Below are 20,440 nucleotides of genomic sequence, written 5' to 3'. Positions count from 1 at the left end.
GGACAACAGTGTACGACTGGAACAATTTTGAATGTATTTTTCTCCATTAGTATTTTTTAATTTGATTAGGAGATAATCATTAAAATTAGCATTCCAACTTCCTGTATTTTTCATAATTTAACTCTTTTAACTTAGTCAATTAATGTTATAAGCTGTGCTGTGACAGGCATCAGTTAATTAAAAGATAAGTATGGTAGTAATTAGTTACTTCTTATCAGTTCTGAAATCCTTGCCTATTGTGTGGATAACAAACCTTTTTGTATGCATAGTCGAGCACTGACTGTGTGGTCCACCAGAATGAATTGAGAATTTGTATATCCCACGGTACTAGATGTAACTGAGCTTCAGAACCACACTTCCAAAGTCCTGTGATCTGGCGGGAAGATTATACCTGAATCATAGATGAATATTGGACCTAAGGGTTTGGGGTTGGAGTGGGAGAGGGGATCCTAAATTATCTTTAGTTGCTTACAGTCATTTCTGTGATCTTGTCCACTTTAATTGCAAACTGATCTAAATCTTTTCTGTAGGAAATTTTGGGAGCGGTTTATTGCCCTGTGTCATGAAAACAATAGCCTGCATGGAATCACTTTTGAACAGATCAAAGCTCAGCTAGAGGCTTTAGAACTAAAGAAGACATACGTGTTGAATCCACTGGCACCTGAATTTATACCCCGGGCTCTAAGAGCACAGCACGCGGGAAACACCAACAAACCGCAGCAATCACCCCCCAAGGTAAAGCCCGTTAGTAAAGTCGTTAGTAAAGTCGAAGAGGTTAAAGCGAGAGAACACACTGAGGTGTCAGAGCTGTTTTGGGCCTCAGGTTACTTCAAGTATTGGGGTTGACAACCAGCAGTTTCTGCAAGGAGCTTGTCCAGTGTGGGCATGTAAGTGAAAATCCGGTGTGTTGGTCAGCCATGCTACGTGATGGCATTATCATCCTCAAAACATTTTCCAGGACCTGACTGGGTCCTTTGTTTAGTATAATCTCCCAGTCCTCTCTACTGATAGACATACTTTAGCAAGACATGAATAAAGCAAAGCAGCTTAAAAGACTGTCACACGTAGTAAAACCATGCTCTTACAGCATTTTTTTACAAGGAATAATATAACAATGTTTGTATAAAGAAAATAGTTCTCATCTCTTACTGATGATCGGCTAGTTTCAAGTGGAATTTGACAGTGTGAGAAAATTGGCCAACTTCCTGAAGATAACTTGAATTGTTTGTTGTTAAGAATTTGTTGTAAGAAACAGTCCAGGCATTGGGATTGGATGTGGGGGAATCAGGGCCATTTCTACTTTTGAACTATAGTTATTTTGGGCAGAAACAGCTGTTTATTTGCTAGATTGCCTAAAAAAAGAGAAATGCTTGCACTTACCATCTAGAAAAGAAAGCTATGAGAGTGGTCTGTTTAGTATTTATTCTGGTTTTGGGGGGTATATTTATAGTCATCAGCATGATATTAAACTTACTGACACGAATTGAGAGAGTATGCCAGTTTGGGACTTCATTTTAAAAACGTAAAACATAAAGTGTAAGAAGTAATTATTGGTTTAATATCTTGAACCTTTTAGCTGAGTAGGTATTCAACTGAGATGAGAACTGATTTTCCCGTGTTAATATGCTGTTGTCTGAGTTTAATAGAAATGGACCTGATGTGCAGTAATGCTTCAGTGATTTGGGGTTGCCAGGAGATTAAGCATTTTGCATAACTGAATCCTCTAGATTTCTAAAGTTTAAACTATGAACAAACTAATAATCAACTTATTTATCAAATAGCTAAGTTTCTTCTATGTGACAGCCATTACAGCGTGTGCTAGAGAAGCAAATTAGCTCCAGTCTTCTTGTGGTAGATGTTGGAGGGATGATGGTCAGAGGAAGTACGTCCCACAAGTATGGAGGTTTAGGGCAGTTCCCACTGTGGAGATACTGCTTAGGAGAGCGCCGAGTGAGGAGTGAGGGCACGAGAGGGGAGATGTGTCAGAAACTTAGGGTAGAAGCTCCCTTGGGGGCAAACGTTTTTGCCTATATTAGTTCCTGCTCCAGCCTCTGTGCCCAGAACAGCATCTGGTTTATCATAGGTGCTTAGAAGATGAGTGAGTGATGCCCAATAAGGAGCTCAGACAAAAAGCAAGAGGCATGAGAGAGAGCGAGCTCTCAGGGAGCCCCAAGTAGCTTAAAGTGTGTGAAGAGTGGAAACCCAGTTAGAAACCCTTAAACTTTATTGTTTTATATTTAAAATGTTGCAAAGACATTATACCTTTTGCACATTCTTAAAATACCATAACTACAATAAATTTTTAATTGACCAGTGTTAACATTAATCAATGTATGATAGATGTGGCTATATTTAAGCCATGATACTAGATGTGTACTGACCCTAAGCAAGATCCTGAAGTTTGCTTTTGTTTTTATCTTAAAGGTAAAGAAAATATGTATTGAATCCACTTGCTTTTCTAAAACTCTAAGCTCCCTGAAGCCAAAACTCCAAGTCTCTGTACTCTTTATGGCACCTAGAGCCTAGCCCCTCTCCGCACGGAGCGGGCGCTCAGTAAGGATCTGATAAGTAAATAAAGGTCGTCATGCGTCCAGGAGAGCGCCATGTGGCTTTCTTCTTTCAACAGGAAGACTGTGTAATTAAAGGCCACAGTAGCTGTTTTCCGAGTTTTTTCTTTTTAACGTTTTAGGAAATTTTCTTCATTGATCCAATGGTTATCATCTGGTATTTTACTGTCACTAACACAGTGGTTCACTAAATTGTTTATATACCTGGCTATTTAAAGTTATTACTTGTTCATATGTAATAATAGTGACTTTAGATAACTAAGGTACAGTGAGCCAAAGGTTACTTTTGTCATCCTCTCTCCCTTCACTCCCCAGTACTTTATTTTATTTCTATTAAATTGTTTTGAGGATTGAATTTGTACTGGAATCATTATTTTAAATCTAGCTTTCTATTGTAGAAAATTTCAAACGTATACATAAATAGAATAGTATAAGGAAGTCCGTATCATTTGGCTTCATTTAACTATCAATTTATCTTTAATTTTGTTTCACCTACAGCCCACTTCTCTCACTCTACCACCACCGCATATACACAATGGAGAATTTTGAAACAAATTTTGGATAATTTATTTCATATGCTAGACTCTTTTGATGAAGAGGAATTTACTTCACTGCAATAAAAATGCTATTTCTGAAAACATGACATTAAGCCATGTCATTCCCCTCCCCGCCAAGTTTCCTTAATGTTTAACTTTTAATACAGTTCTTGGCGTAAGAAATGTTAAAGCTTAGTGTTGTTAATGTTGGGCTAAGACTTAAAATCACAGCAAGATTGAATGTGGATAAAGTCATCCAGGGGTGGGTGATGCTTGAACATGCTCTGGGACCTGCTTCCTCAGGACCGTCTTTGGCAGGAAAGCATGCCTCCAGCTGCTGATCAGTCAGGTCGCTTTTTTCTCCTCACTGAGATGTCGGTCCTGTGGTTTAGTGAAGGTGCAAAATGTTTCAGATGTGAGGAGCAGCAGGTCGTCCCAGCTAAGCTTGCATTGCCTCACTGTCTCCAGGCATCATGTATTTGTTGGAAAGCGTCTGTTTCACAGGTGCCTACAGAGTGTGTATGGAGGACTTGATTTGCCTGTCTTCGGTCTGCTTAGTCCTAGGCTCCATGCTGGAGCAGTGTTGAGAAGCTGCTAAAATGGAAAGGGTTCATCTGTACCTCTCCGAGAGGTATTCAGAGGGTGGATAGTGTTCAGAAATGGACCTTCTGAGCAGACTGTAGCGTTGTTTTCTGGACTGTAGTTTGTGGGGCATTCCTCACTGTCTCCAGCTACTTGTGTGTGTCTTAGTCTTCCGTTAGCCTCTACCTTTCCCTTTTCACTCTCACGCATTGGAGAAGGAAATGGCAACCCACTCCAGTGTTCTTGCCTGGAAAATCCCAGAGACGGCGGAGCCTGGTGGGCTGCCGTCTATGGGGTCACACGGAGTCGGACACGACTGAAGTGACTCAGCAGCAGCAGCAGCAGGCAGGGTGGACATGTCGTGGGCCCCCACAGACATTTGTTGAATGAATAAATGGAAAGTGATGAAAGAATGAGTGAATGAAAAGTAATTAATTGAATGAATAAACGGTAGAGTTAAAAAAAAAACAGTCCTCAAAAAATAGATGATACGAACTGCATTTACTTATGATCTTTCTACCAGAGGTATGTGTACTTTCTGAGATGTATTCACAAAAGTTTGGAATTATCATCATAGAATGACTTTTACAGTTAGTCCCAGCTGACTGCTGCATTATTATTTTGTTCATATGCTACCAAACAGTGTGTGTTTTGCGTAGACCACGCACACTTACTGCCCTGCCGTTGCACACTTGGTCTAAATACGCTGGACGAGCTTCCCAGCACTGAACCACACTGAAGTGCAGCGAGCAGTACCGGTGCCGGGTGCGCTTGAAGATAGTGTGCTGTCTTTTAATGTGAGAGTCCTCAGGTTGCTTTTTTCCCCCATTTATTCAGCACTATTCATTGGGCCAGGAGATGTTGTAGGTTCAGGGAATCATTAAGGAGGTAAACAGATAAACTCCCAGATATTCAGGTCCTTTCAGACTTTACATGCATCGTCTGCCTCAACAGAGTCATCACAACAGCACTGAGATGTGGATGTTATCTTTCCAAGTTTCTTTTCCACTCAGGTGATCAACATAGCACCACGGTGCTGGTGTGTATTGTCTACTCTAGACTATTATTACTCTCTGTGTTGGTTTCCTATTGCTGCTGTAACAAGTTAGCACACACTAAGTGACTTGAAACAACACGCATTTCCTATCTCACATTTCTTTGAGTCAGATGTCCAGGCTCTTTTGGTTGGTTTCTTGGCTCTGCACCTCAGGAGGCCAGGATCAAGGTGTTGGTCAGCTGGGCTCTTATCTAAGGTCATGCAGGCTGTTGGCAGAATCCAGTCTTTGTGGCTGTAAGGACTGGGGTTCCTGTCTCTCTGCTGGCTGTCACCTGGGAGCCATTTTTAGCCTCTGCTGACTTCTCTCCAGTTCCCCACTGTGGCCCCGCATCTCAGAGCTGTCAGCAGTGCATGCAGCCTTCTGTCTCTGGGAATCTCTGACTTCCCCTTCTGCCACATCCCTTACTGCCTTTTCTACCGCATCTCTGACTCCAGCTGGAGAGATTTCCCTTGTTTTAAGGCTCATGTGATTAGATTGGGTCTCCCCAGATAATCCAGGATAATCTTCCTGTATTGTCTTTAGTTACATCTGCAGAGTCCCCTTTGCCCCATAACATGGGGCCAGGGATTGAGGTGGACATATCTGTGGGGGACTGCTCTGCTTCCCACACTGACTACACTGCTGTGGTTTCTCCACGTGCTACACAGTTGCCCCTGGTTGACGGGTTTACCGGCTAAGAAATCTGAACAGTTTGTTAACCTCTTGGACCAATCTTAACTCTGTGCCACTGGCTCTCCTTTCTTCTGCCGAGCGTCTGCCTGCGGCTGCTCCTGTTCTCACTTCTAACTGCCTGTGCTTCTCATCTTCCCGCTGTGCTGCCGTCCTTGCTGTGCGCTCCTTGTGCTCACTTGCTCTCCTTTCTTCTGCCTGCTTTTCTTTTCACTTCTCTCTTCCTCAGAAGCTCGTTTTTTGTTTTTGTTTGTTTGTTTTTATAGCTAATGACAGTTACTGTGAACCTTCTCTGGTTAATGAACCAACTGTGATTCTTCCTGGACTGTTTTTGTTTTTGTTTTAACTTTTTAAGAGTTAGAGCTTAGCTGCCCTTGCGTAGCCATCTCTAACCAGCTGGATGATCTGGGTATTTAAAGTGCTAACTGATAGGGAGATAAATGAGGCATCACTGACTTTTGCTGTAGTCAAGAATGAACTTTTCTTCTTGCTGTAGACATTACCCCTACTTGAGTTTTCAGGTGTAATATACAAAATAAAAAATTCATGTGGCTGAAGGGTGAGTTGTATAGTGTGCTTACTTGTGCTATACAGTGGCTTAGTGTGTTCAGTTCAGCCCATGGAAAGAGAAAAAACAAGTTTTAAAGTCTAGACACGCACAGCCATTGTTTCTTCAAATGTTATTTCTGCCCCAGAGTCATCATTTTTAATGCCACTGTATGAATCTGCCATTGCTTATTTTATTAAATTTTCTATTGATGGCCATTTAGATCCCTACCAGTGCGATCACTGTGTTAAAGTGTATGCACATTTCTGATGCTTTTGACATGCACTGCCACATTACATTCTAGAAAACTTGTACATTATCTTAAGCAGATTATGACACTGTGTACTTTCCTGTTCACTCAGTAAATTGTACAGTGTAAGGCCACCATGAGTCACGCTCACAATGTAAGACCACCATGAGTCACGCTCACAGTATAAGACCACCATGAGTCACGCTCACAATATAAGACCACCGCGAGTCACGCTCACAATGTAAGACCACCGCGAGTCAAGCTCACAATGTAAGGCCACCGCGAGTCACGCTCACAATGTAAGGCCACCGCGAGTCACGCTCACAATGTAAGGCCACCGCGAGTCACGCTCACAATGTAAGGCCACCGCGAGTCACGCTCACAATGTAAGGCCACCGCGAGTCACGCTCACAATGTAAGGCCACCGCGAGTCACGCTCACAATATAAGACCATATAAGACCACCGTGAGTCACGCTCACAATGTAAGACCACCGTGAGTCACGCTCACAATGTAAGGCCACCGTGAGTCACGCTCACAATGTAAGACCACTGTGAGTCACACTCACAGCATCTCACACCCAGAGCGTATTTACGTCCACGTCACCATTTTAAAGGCTCTCATCCTCAAGAGTTGAAGACGGATATGTTTCCCTCGAAAAGAGCTTGTACATCCTCATCTAATTCATAGAGAATTGATAGAGAAGCTGCAAAGGAATAGAATTTAGGTGTCAGTCATATTTGTGCATATTTCTTTTAACATAAAAATTCGTTTAAAAAGAAAAAAGAATTTTAAGTACCCTTAATTTGAAGTTGAGGAAACTTGAGGCCTAGCACCATGACTTAGTGTTTAAAATAGAAACTCAGCTCAGAGGCATCTATGGGTTGTTAATTACAGACTCACAATCTTTAAATTTTAATTGTTGTTCTGTACATTTCTTTTGCATGGGACTAGGAAAATGGTTATTGTTCTTTCATATTAGGTATGTTTAAATTATTATACATTTGTGTTTTTCTGTAAAGGGAAAAAGCCTCCATCATACCCAGAATGATCATTTCCAGAATGATGGAATTGGTAAGTGGAAGAATTAGTCCTATGAAAACTTGTTTTTGTGATGTAAGACATTTATCCCAGATTTCATGGGGAGAGGGACACGCAGACCCTCTAAAAGTTGGAACTCAGCCAACTTTTATTTAACACAACTGTTCTTGTGAATGCTTTGGTATGTCATATCTGTCAAGGGGTGGTTTTATGGGCACCAAGGTACATGCTGTAGAAGTTGTGAGGATGAACATTTAAGCCTCCTGTGCAGTATAAGGTTTTGATACAATATTGATATATCATTGATATCTTACAAATGTTTGTTTATACATTTTAAGATAAAGTTTATTTGATTCAAAATGTTGCAGAATTATCAAAGAAAAAGCACAAAAATTTTTTTAAAAATTTCAGAATTATGCTTTTAAAACAATAATTGCTTAACCATTTTGTACATGACTGTGTAACAGTTGCAGGTCAGAACTTTATTCTGAAGAATTGTGTTTGTTTTCTACTCTAGAAGAATGTTTACTGTATGTGCATGTTTATGTGTTATATGTATGGTTGTCTCTCTTGAAAGACATGTCTCCAGCTCCTTGCAAGACATTTAAAATTACACTAGTTTATAAAAGGGCTTCCCTGATAGATCAGTTGGTAAAGAATCCACCTGCAATGCAGAAGACCCCGGTTGGATTCCTGGGTCTGGAAGATCCGCTGGAGAAGGGATAGGCTATCCACTCCAGTATTCTTGGGCTTCCCTTGTGAGAAAGTTTATAAAAGAAATACATTGTACCTCTCAAGTCAAATAATTTCAGTGAATGTGGTAAAATGATTATGTTTTTTTAATATGCTTTACTCTTCCACACTGATAACTCTTTGATTATAAGATACCTTATGGCAAACCTAGGAAATGTATTTTGCTGTGGGATGACTTTAATTATTTTTGTCTATGTCAATATGTAGAGCTATTATGTCCTTTTTCTATTTGTTTTTCAGTTCAGCCCAATCCCTCTGTGCTTATTGGCAATCCTATCAGAGCATATACTCCCCCACCTCCTCTTGGACCTCACCCAAATTTGGGGAAATCTCCAAGTCCTGTTCAAAGAATCGATCCTCACACTGGGACGAGTATTCTTTATGTACCTGCTGTCTATGGAGGGAATGTCGTTATGTCGGTGCCTGTACCTGTAAGTAGCTGTTTTTAAGATACTCTCTATCGAATGAGATAAAATAGGATTCACTAAATTCCTACCCAAATAGTGTTCTACCAGTCTCTCTTTTCAGCTTTTCAGTGCCTGTAAGCTTCTTTAAAAGCAGCTCTTATGGCCCCAAAAATGTGAATTGTTGCTTACAGTTTGTTACTGGATTGTCAGTGGCTGTCAAGAAATCTGTAGATTGGATGTTTTGATTGAGAAGCCTTTGTATTGTTTTAAATATTTTTACTGGGAAAAGTTGGGCTAAAAGTTAACAGAGCTAGTAAATTGGACTCTTGTTTTGTAAAGTGATGTTTTTATTTTATCTTTTGCCTTTTCATTCTTCTATAATTTACTAGCGCTCCCTAAGAAGGAGACAGAAAGGCACAGAGCAGTCTAGCTCCCTTGGATCTAAACATATCTGAGGAATTCCACGCCTTCCTTGCAAAATCCTGCCTGTACTTAAAAACATTATTAAATCATTTCTAAGACTGCCTAGATTTTTAGAGGGTTTCCAACTTATGTAAAACTCATTTTTATTTTCTTTAAGATTTTTGAATATTTTGGTAAGTGAAAAATTTACTGTTAAACAAATATTTCCAAATTCAGGAATTTTTAGCCTAGAAAATATTTCTTTCATTTAAGACAAGTGCTATAATTTCAAATGGAGGTGATCACTGTCAAGGATCTTGGACACCCCTGTCCACACTCCCAAAATGCAAAAATGCATAGCTGCTGGCATTTTTCAGCCGTATTGGTCATGATAGTTCACAATCACGGCAGCCAGGGAGGATAACTGTCAATAAGAAGTATCTCATTTATGTCGACTCCCCATAGACTTTGAATTTTAGCTGAGTTATTTCTTCCCAGACAGCCTGGCAACATTATACATCATCTGCTTTAAATAGTAAGTCGCTTAGGATCTAGATTTCATTTCGCTAGGTCACAGAGGCTTTTATTATATAAGATTTCTAAGAGTCTGCATTTAACAGTTAGATTCAAATAATAGAGATGGTAGCTCAGATGTCATCATATTTATTCCTTTTGTGTTAATATGCAGCAATTATATATTTAGACACACCTAAAGAAATTTTCTGTTTCTGTAGTTTAATTAATCAGAAGCATTAGTTAAATTAGTGACCTGTTTGAATTTTGCTGACAGTAAATGAACCTTAAATGATTTGGTTAGTCATATAAAAGAGTAGTAATACATATTTTTTTGGGTTGAGACTCTTTAGACTGAATTCTTTCTTAAATTTTTTCCCTGTTCTTTTATTCAAGTTTATTAAACCATATATCTATACAGTTATGACTTTAAAAGGCAATTTTCATGGTAATCTGTTACATATGTACATTCATATTGAAGGAAAATGATTCAAGTCTATAAAATGATTTGATGCCTCAAAAAATAATTGTTAATACCTATTTTAAGTCCTTGATTTCTTCCTAACCTAGTGTATACAGGAAATGATCAATTTTCCCTTCCACACTAAAGATTCAAAGAGCTAGTTAAGATACAACCATCATTCTACCAGTTGTTACCACCAGCATTCGTTTTGTAGTTATTCAGTTTGGTAGAATTTACATCTCTGTGTGTTTGCTCTTTCCTAATTAATAGCACTATAGCAGTTTGACTGCCAAAATGCCCTTAAAGCAATTATTTTGTTTCTTGTAATAACCTAGGTGCCATGGACAGGATACCAGGGCAGGTTTGCGGTTGATCCTCGAATCATTACACACCAGGCAGCAATGGCCTACAACATGAACCTCTTACAGACACATGGACGTGGGTCTCCTATTCCTTATGGCCTTGGGCACCACCCACCTGTCAGCATAGGGCAGCCACAGAATCAGCATCAGGAGAAGGATCAACATGAGCAAAGTCGCAACGGTGAGCTGCTTCATTGTTCTCATGCTCATGAGTTGATGACATGCCAAGTGGTATCACCATGTAAAGTTCCTCTAGCAGGATGGTTGTTAGCTTGTTCATAGAAGACCTCTTTGAGAAGGAATCCAATATAAAAACCCTGGGTCCTCTCTCCAGAAGACACAGATATGTGCACAGATATACATAATTTGCATGAAGCCTGTCACTTACGATTAATATTATCCATTTTCTGAAAAAAAAAAGTTCGTATTTAGATAATTTTAAATGATAATCATTTAAAACTGAGACAGTAAGCCCTCTCCTGTTAAACATTTTTGTTGATGCAAAATATTTTTATAGCATACTAAACATAAATGACTTGGAGAAGGCAATGGCACCCCACTCCAGTACTATTGCCTGGAAAATCCCATGGATGGAGGAGCCTGGAAGGCTGAAGTCCATGGGGTCACTGAGGGTCGGACATGACTGAGTGACTTCACTTGCACTTTTCACTTTCATGCATGGAGAAGGAAATGGCAATCCACTCCAGTATTCTTGCCTGGAGAATCCCAGGGACGGGAGAGCTTGGTGGGCTTCCGTCTGTGGGGTCACACAGAGACACAACTGAAGCGACTTAGTAGCAAACATGAATGACTACTCTGGCAATAATTGATTTACAGTAGTTTTTTCTTCTGTAAATCCTAGTCTCTTGTCTACTAGAATTTATAAATAAGGAAATATTACCCTCTATATTTTTTAACCTCTAGTTCATTGAGGTATAATTTATACATGGTAAAATTCAGCCTTTTAAAATGTAGTTTGACGTGTTTTGACACATATATAGAGGTGTTCACCACCACCAGTATCGACATTCAGAGTTTTTACATTACCCTAGAGACACCCTCTTATTCCTTTGCAGTCAGTCTCCTCCTCCAGCCCCAGCCCTGGGCGACTGCTCCTCTGACTTATGTCCCTGTAGTTTTGTCTTTAGTCTGTCATGTACATTAAATCATAGTGTCTGGGCTCGCTCACTTAGCTTAATTTAAACTTTTGAGGTTGATTTGTGTTGTCTGTATCAGTTGTTTGTTCCTTTCTGCTGTTGATTAGTAGTCCCTTGTATGGATGAACTGTACTGTCTTTATCCATTAATTGTTTTTATCTGTCCTTAATTATTTCTGAGTTTTGGCTGTCATGAGTAAAGCTGCCATGAACATGTGTCAAACATATTTTCATTTCTCTTGGGTAAATACCCAGGATGAACTGTTATGTTGGCACTTCTGTTAACTTTGTAACAAACTGCCATACTGTTTTCTAAAGTGACCAAAACCATTTTTAATTTCTACGATGTGTGAGATTTCTGGTTGCTCCTTAGTTCTCCTTAGTTCTTAGTGCCATCAGCTTTTTAAATTTTACCCTTGCTCATGGATATCTGATAGTATCCAATTGCTGTATTGTTTTGCACGTTCCTGGTGAGCAGTGATGTTGAGTATCCCTTCGTTGGGCGTATTTGTTATGTGTACGTCTTTGATGCAGTGTCTATTCATATCTTTTGTCTACTTCTTTATTGGCTTGTCTTACTAAGTTATAAGAGTTCTTTATACATTCTGGATAAAAACCTTTAATTAGATGTGTGTTTTGAAAATATTCTCTCCTAGGTTGTCTCTTGCCTTTTAATTTTCTTAACAGTATCTTTCAAAGAATAGAAGTTTCCATTTTTGATGAAGTCCAGTTTATTCATTTTTTTTTCTTCTATGTGCCATGTTTTTGGCATTATTTCTGAAATTTTTTTGCCTTCTGTGTTTTTTTCTAGAAGTTTAATAGTTTCAGCTGCTATTAGGGTCTACTTTGAGTTAATTTTTATATATGGTATGAGGTAAGAATTGAAAATTTTCTTTATGATCATTTTGTTTTGCATATATGTATGCTCAGTCGTTCTAACACCATTTTTTTGTTTTTCTTTATTTTTAAAAAATTAATTTATTTTAATTGGGGGCTAATTACTTTACAGTATTGTAGTGGTTTTTGCCATACATTAACATGAATCAGCCATGGGTGTACATGTGTTCCCCATCCTGAACCCCGCCTCCCACCTCCCTCTCCATCCCATCCCTCAGGGTCATCCCAGTGCACCAGCCCTGAGCACCCTGTCTCATGCATCAAACCTGGACTGGCGATCTGTTTCACACATGGTAATATACGTGCTTCAGTGCTATTCTCTCAAATCATCCCACCCTCGCCCTCTCCCACAGAGTCCAACAGTCTGTTCTCTACATCTGTCTCTTTTGCTGTCTTGCGTATAGGGTCATTGCTATCACCTTTCTAAATGCCATATATATGCCTTAATATACTGTACTGGTGTTTTTCTTTCTGGCTTACTTCACTCTGTATAATAGGCTCCAGTTTCATCCACCTCATTAGAACTGATTCAAATGCATTCTTTTTAATAAGTGAGTAATACTCCATTGTGTATATGTACCACAGCTTTCTTATCCATCCATCTGCTGATGGACATCTAGGTTGCTTCCATGTCCTGGCTATTGTAAACAGCTAACACCATTTTTTGAGAGCAGTCTCCTTTCCTCCGTTAAAATCGCCTGGTGCCTTTGTTAAAGTCAGTTTACCACATGTGTGAAGGCTGTGTTGTCTTCTGCTGGGCATGTGCTTATTTTTGCCAAATATGCTCCTGTTGAGTGCTATAGCTTTATGAAAGTCTTGAAATCAGGTAGTGTGAGTCCTCCAACTTTATTCTTCTTTTTCAGAAGACTCTATTCCAGGTCCTTTGCATTTTCACCTACATTTTAGAATCAGCTTATCAGTTTCTCCTGGAAAGCCTGCTGGGATTTTGATTAGAATTGGTTGAATCTGTGGGTCAGTTTTGGGGGAGAACTGACATCTTAATATTTAATTTTCTGATATATGAACAGAGTGTCTCTCTCTTCTTTAAGATCCTTACTTTGTGCCTTAAAAAAGGTTTTTGTTCAAACTACAAATCTTGCACGTATTTTGTTCAGGTGACGGCCTGGATTGATACAGGTATCTCCCCAGTAGTGCATCCTGCAGAATCCCAGTGTTACATTTTTATTTCATTCAGTCCAGTACACTTTCTGATTTCTCTTAAAATTAGATCCATGGATTATTTACAAAGGTGAATTTAGGTGAGTTATTAGAGATTTTGTAAGTATTTTTCTCTTACTGCTTTCTAGTTTTAATTCAGTTGTGATAAGGTAACACACTTTGCATGACCTGAATCCTTTTGAGCTTATTGAGATGTGTTTCACAGCTCAGGATGCGGTCTGTCTTTCCAGTGCTCCGTGCACATTGGATAAGAGTGGAGCGCTCCAGTGCTGCAGGCCAGGGCGCTTCATAGGCTGCTTAAGGCCGCTTTGTCTTTGCTGGTTTTCTGTCTACCTGTTAAAAATGAATATTGAGAGAGGAATGTTGAATTCTCCAAATATTTTTCCTTTGGTGTTTATCTATTTTTCCTTTGACTTTTTCTTGATGATTTTTGAAGTTTCTGATGTTAGGTACATAAACATTTAGAATTGTATACTCTTGGACATGAGTTTGAGCAAACTCAGGGAGATAGTGAAGGACAGGAAAGCCTGGCATGCCACAGTTCATGGGGTCACAAAGAGTCAGACACGACTTAGCGACTGAACAACAACAACTCTTGATTAATTAACTCATTTTTCATTATGGAATGGAGTTCTTTATCTCTGATAATATTCTTTGCTCTGTGCTCTACTTTGCTGAAGATCAGTGCAGACACTTCAGCTTTCTTTTGGCAAGTGATAGCACAGTATTTCGGAGAAGGCAATGGCACCCCACTCCAGTACTCTTGCCTGGAAAATCCCATGGACGGAGGAGCCTGGTAGGCTGCCGTCCATGGGGTCTCAACAGTCGGACACGACTGAGCGACTTCACTTTCACTTTTCACTTTCACGCATTGGAGAAGGAAATGGCAACCCACTCCAGTGTTCTTGCCTGGAATATCCCAGGGATGGGGGAGCCTGGTGGGCTGCCGTCTATGGGGTCACACAGAGTCGGACACGACTGAAGTGACTTAGCAGCAGCAGCAGCAGCACAGTATTTGTTTTAACTTCTGTTTTTAATCTGTTTGTGTCTTTATACTTAAAGTGTATTTCTTTTAGTTTACAAAAAATCTAATATGACAATCTCTGTTGTTTAGTTGGCAGATCTAGAACATTTATACTTGATGTGATTATTGATAGAGTTATTTTATCATCTTCCTATCTGTCTTAAATTTGTCCAGTCTGGTTTTGTTCCCTTTTTCCTTTGATTCTGCCTTCTTTTGAATTAGTTGCATATGTTTTATGTTTCCATTTTATCTCCTTTGTTGGATCATTAGCTTTAGCTCTTTTTATTATTTTAGTATTTGCTTTAAGCTTAATAGCATTCATCTTTAATTCACCACAGTTTACTTTCCGTTTTATGTTTTATCACTTTAGGTATAGCAAAAGAACATTACAATATTTCAGTTTTTCCCCTTCTGGCCTTTAAGTATTGTTTTCATACATTTTACTTTTACATATGTTATAAGCCCCAAACATTGTTATTATTTTCATTGAAATAGCCAAGAATCTTTTTAAAGTGTTTTAAATAATAAGAGAAATAATCTTTTGTATCTCCATGTTGTATTTCTGATAATCTTGATATTCATGTTTCTATTTGAATAAGTTTTCTTCTGCCTGAAGTACTTCTTTTAACACTCCTTGTACTTCAAGCCTGTTGGTGATAAATTCTTTCAGCATTTATATGTCTGAAAATGTTTTTATTTCACTATCATTTTTGAAAGATTTTTCCAGGGTAGAGAATCTTGGTTGATAGTTTTTATCTTTTCCTTTTCTTGCTTATATTGTTTCCAGTGAGAAATCTGATGTCATCTTTATCTTTGTTTTTCTGTATATAACATGTCTTTTTTTCTCTAACTACTTTTAAGAGTTTCTTTTTATACTAGTTTAAGTAATTTGATTAGGATAATATTCCTTGGAGTAGTTTTATCCATGCTTCTTGGGTTTGGGGTTTGTTGAGCTTCTTGGATATGTGGGTTTACAGTTTTCATCAAATTTGGAAAGCTTTGATTTCTGTTTCGTTAGAATTTGTTTCTGTCTCACCTCTTTTTCTCTTCTGGAATTTCAGCTACCCATTTATTCAGTTCAGTTCAGTTCAGTTCAGTTCAGTCAATCAGCCGTGTCTGACTCTTTGCGACCCCATAGACTGCAGCACACCAGGCCTCCCTGTCCATCACCAACTCCCGGAGTTTACTCCAACTCATGTCCATTGAGTCGGTGATGCCATCCAACCATCTCATCCTCTGTCATCCCCTTCTTCTCCCTCCTTCAGTCAATCCCAGTATCAGGGTCTTTTCAAATGAGTCAGCTCTTCGCGTGAGGTGGCCAAAGTATTGGAGTTTCAGCTTCAGCATCAGTCCTTCCAATGAACACCCAGGACTGATCGCCTTTAGGATTGACTGGTTGGAGCTCCTTGCAGTCCAGGGGGCTCTCAAGAGTCTTCTCCAACACCACAGTTCCAAAGAATCAATTCTTTGGTGCTCAGCTTTCTTTATAGTCCAACTTTCACATCCATACATGACTACACGAAAAACCATAACTTTGACTAGACAGACCTTTGTTAGCAAATAATATCTCTGCTTTTTATTATGCTGTCTAGGTTGGTCATAACTTTTCTTCCAAGGAGCAAGCATCTCTTAATTTCATGGCTGCAATCACCATCTGCAGTGATTTTGGAGCCCCCCCCCCAAAAAAACAAATAAAGTCTGTCACTGTTTCCATTGTTTCCCCATCTATTTGTGATGAAGTGATGGGACCAGATGCCATGATCTTACTTTTCTGAATGTTGAGTTTTAAGCCAACTTTTTGACTCTCCTCTTTCACTTTCATCAAGAGGCTGTTTAGTTCTTCTTTGCCTTCTGCCATAAGGGTAGTGTCATCTGCATATCTGAGATTATTGATATTTCTCCCAGCAATCTTGATTCCTGCTTGTGCTTCATCCAGTCCAGCATTTCTCATGATGTATTCTGCATATAAGTTAAATAAGCAGGATGACAATATACAGCCTTGATGTACTCCTTTCCTGATTTGGAACCAGTCCGTTGTTTCATGCCCAGTTCTGTTGCTTCTTGACTTGCATACACACTTCAAAGGAGGCAAGTCAGGTCCTCTGGTAATCGCATCTCTTAAAGAATTTTCTACAGTTTGTTGTGATCCACACAGTTAAAGGCTTTGGCATAGTCAATAAAGCAGAAGTCGATGTTTTTCTGGAACTCTCTTGGTTTTTTGATGATCCAGCGGATGTTGGCAATTTGATCTCTGGTTTCTCTGCCTTTTCTAAATCCAGCTTGAACATCTGGAAGTTCACGGTTCACATACTGTTGAAGCCTGGCTTGGAGAATTTTGAGCATTACTTTGCTAGTGTGTGAGATGAGTGCAATTGTGAGGTAGTTTGAGCATTCTTTGACAATTCCTTTCTTTGGGATTGGAATGAAAACTGACCTTTTCCAGTCCTGTGGCCACTGCTGAGTTTTCCAAATTTGCTGGCATATTGAGTACAGCACTTTCGCAGCATCATCTTTTAGGATTTGAAATCGCTCAACTGGAATTCCATCACCTCCACTAGCTTTGTTCTTAGTGATGCTTCCTAAGGCCCACTTGACTTCACATTCCAGGATGTCTGGCTCTAGGTGAGTGACCACACCATTGTGATGATCTGGGTTTTTTTGTATAGTTCTTCTGTGTATTCTTGCCACCTCATCTTAATATCTTCTGCTTCTGTTAGGTCCATAGCATTTTTGTCCTTTATTGAGCCCATCTTTGCATGAAATGTTCCCTTGGTGTCCCTGATTTTCTTGAAGAGATCTCTAGTCTTCCCCATTCTATTGTTTTCCTCTATTTCTTTGCATAAGATTTGGGAGAATGGCATTGAAACATGTATAATATCATGTATGAAACGAGTCGCCAGTCCAGGTTCGATGCACGATACTGGATGCTTGGGGCTCGTGAACTGGGACAACCCAGAGGGATGGTATGGGGAGGGAGGAGGGAGGAGGGTTCAGGATGGGGAACACATGTATACCTGTGGCGGATTCATTTCGATATTTGGCAAAACTAATACAATATTGTAAAGTTTAAAAATAAAATAAAAAAAAAAGAAACTGCATTCAAATGGGTATATCTTTCCTTTTCTTCTTTGCTTTTCTCGTCTCTTCTTTTCTCAGCTATTTGTAAGGCCTCCTTAAACAACCATTTTGCCTTTTTGCATTTCTTTTTATTGGGGATGGTCTTGATCACTGCGTCCTGTACAATGTCATCCATCCATAGTTCTTCAAGCACTCTGTCAGATCTAATCCCTTGAATTTGTTTATCACTTCCACTGTATAATCATAAGGGATTTGATTTGGAATGGTCTAGTGGTTTTCCCTACTTTCTTCAATTTAAGCCTGAATTTGGCAGTAAGGAGTGCATGATCTGAGCCACAGTCAGTTCCCAGTCTTGCTTTTGCTGACTGTATAGAGCCTCTCCATCTTTGGCTGCAAAGAATATAATCAATCTGATTTTGGTGTTGACCATCTGGTGATGTCCATGTATGACGTCTTCTTCTGTGTTTGTTGGAAGAGGGTATTTGCTATGACTGGTGCATTCTCTTGGCAAAACTCTATTAACCTTTGCCCTGCTTCATTCTGTACTCCAAGGCCAAATTTGCATGTTACTCCAGGTATTTCTTGACTTCCTAATTTTGCATTCCAATCACCTATAATGAGAAGGACATCTTTTTTGGGTTTTAGTTCTAGAAGGTCTCATAGGTCTTCATAGAACTGTTCAGCTTCTTCAGCATTACTGGTTGGGGCATAGATTTATTAGGCTTCTCGAAGGACTGATGTTGAAGCTGAAACTCCAATACTTTGGCCACCTGATGCGAAGAGCTGACTCATTTGAAAAGACTCTGATACTGGGAAAGATTGAAGGTGGGAGGAAAAGGGGATGACAGAGGATGAGATGGTTGGATGGCATCACTGACTCAATGGACATGAGTTTGGGTAAACTCTGGGAGTTGGTGATGGACAAGGAGGCCTGGCGTGCTGTGTGCGGTTCATGGGGTCGCAAAGAGCAGACACAATTGAGCGACTGAACTGAGCTAAAATTTTCCCACAGTTCATGTGGGAGGTCTTGATCCCTGCCCCCTGTACAATGTCATGAACCTCCGTCCATAGTTCTTCAAACACTCTGTCAGGTCTAATCCCTTGAATCTGTTTATCACTTCCACTGTGATAATGCCCTTTTCATTTTTAAAAAAATTCTTTTTTCTTTTTGTGTTTCATCAAGCATTGTTTCTACTGCTAATGCTTTCAGGTTCACTGTTTTTCTTCTGCAATGTCTAATCTGCTCACTCCATCTGGTGTATTTTCATCTTGGGCGTTGTAGTTTTCATTTCTGAGGTTTAGTAGTAAGGCTATTTTTGGCACAGAGTTCCAGTGCCATTCTTAAAAGAATGTTTTCAAGGAAGAACTCAAATTAAGGATTCTTTCAAGAGGTTTAGAATATCCAGTAGTTAGTTCTTATAGATTAAAAGCCTTTCACATGCGTGAACTAGCGTTATTTGTCTATTATAATTGTGATTTTTTTAACCTTAATATGCTTCCTTTATTATTTATCATCCACTTATATTTAGTTTGATATCTATTACTTTTGAAAATAGAACTGCATTCTTTTCAGAATATCTTTATTTAGTTTAGATTCCTTTGCGTGCATGTGTGCTAAGTTGCTTCAGTCATTTCCAGCTCTTTGCGACCCCATGGACTGTACCCCACCAGGCTTCTCTGTGCATGGGATTCTCCAGGCAGGAATACTGGAGTGGGTTGGCATGCCTTCCTCCAGGGGATCTTAGATTCCTTTACTAAATAAAATAGACAGATTATTTGGATTTTTGCTTAATTGCATTTGTAAGTGGCCAAAGTATTAAGCCATACATAGGCAGGAACACCAAGGCCTTTTCTAAGTCTAGTCTACAAAAATGAGGCTGTAAACTCCTAGAGAATGGGCAATTATCTTTTGGATTATTTGTTTTAAGGTTATCCCTTACTGAGTTTTTGCCTTGTCAAAGAAATTTGCTTTATTTATAAACTTTCTTTCTTGCTGAGAAATTGCAACTCCAAAATTTTAAGAACAAAACCAAAGTAGTAATACTCAATAATGGGTGAAAAAATGTTTAAAATATCCTACTTTCTGTCTAATATTGAATAGTCATTGGAATTTGTGACATCTACTGGAGACAGTGTATAACAGCTTTAAAATATTTCCTTAGGTAAAAGTGATACAAATAATCCTGGACCTGAAATTAATAAGATTCGAACACCAGAGAAAAAACCTACAGAAGCAAAACAGGTATGTGATTTACCTTTGGTGAATGCATTGTTCTCATGGATTTAATTTAATTGATCATCTTAGAATCCTGGTGTTTTATAGAAAATTATCTCCCCTTTTAGGTTTTGTTGTTTGATGAGGGCACATTGCACTCTCTCCCTCTGCTGTTTCTTCGCTACATTATTTTCTTTATCAGAGTACTTTTCTCAAATTATGTTATTCAGTGATAGACTCAAATTTAGAGACTTCTTATGATAAAGTAGTAAGTGAAGACATAGCTATAGTTGTGTCATTAAAAATTATCTCAGATTGGGAAGAGCTGTTACAGTGAAGGAAGACTTAACATTCTCAAGTCCCCTCTCATCACGCCTGCTGTGTCCATCCTTAACTCTTAACCTGTTTGTTCATCTGCGTCTGTACTCATGAACCAGTTAGGGAAAAGTCAAATCATGGTTGAATCAGTGCTACTGGAGATTCGCGTCTCCTAATCGGGGCGCCCGTGGGGCACCTCCATGTGTCTCTTACGTGTGCCAGGCTCCCTTTGCCCAGTTTACTCAGCAGCTCTTTTGGTGACTGGGTACCTTCTGCCATTATTCTCATGATCAGAAGATGACCTCGCCTTAGAGATTAAACCCTCAGGATTTCACCCTGCTAGCTGAGAACTTTGGACTTGACACTTTTTGTCCTCAGACACCCTTACTTCTTCATCACCAGCCTCAGAGGGAGTTTCCATGAA

The 20,440-nt window shown here is 39.3% G+C and overlaps 1 protein-coding gene across 9 annotated transcripts in view; it reads left to right on the top strand.

The window, feature by feature from the left end:
- HELZ (helicase with zinc finger) overlaps window positions 1–20,440 on the top strand; it is a 152,316-nt gene that overhangs the window by 99,907 nt on the left and 31,969 nt on the right. For all 9 annotated transcript variants that reach the window (XM_070774251.1, XM_070774252.1, XM_070774245.1 and 6 more), the window contains 5 exons: window positions 531–735; window positions 7,231–7,282; window positions 8,243–8,433; window positions 10,123–10,330; window positions 19,646–19,725. In XM_070774251.1, the coding sequence (XP_070630352.1) occupies window positions 531–735; window positions 7,231–7,282; window positions 8,243–8,433; window positions 10,123–10,330; window positions 19,646–19,725 (736 nt within the window). The remainder of the gene's footprint in view (window positions 1–530; window positions 736–7,230; window positions 7,283–8,242; window positions 8,434–10,122; window positions 10,331–19,645; window positions 19,726–20,440) is intronic.

This window comes from Bos indicus, chromosome 19, assembly GCF_029378745.1.
Source record: "Bos indicus isolate NIAB-ARS_2022 breed Sahiwal x Tharparkar chromosome 19, NIAB-ARS_B.indTharparkar_mat_pri_1.0, whole genome shotgun sequence".
NCBI classification, from domain to species: Eukaryota; Metazoa; Chordata; class Mammalia; order Artiodactyla; family Bovidae; genus Bos; species Bos indicus.
The sequence above is the reverse complement of the archived record's forward strand: the minus strand, read 5'-3'. Positions and strand labels throughout refer to the sequence as shown.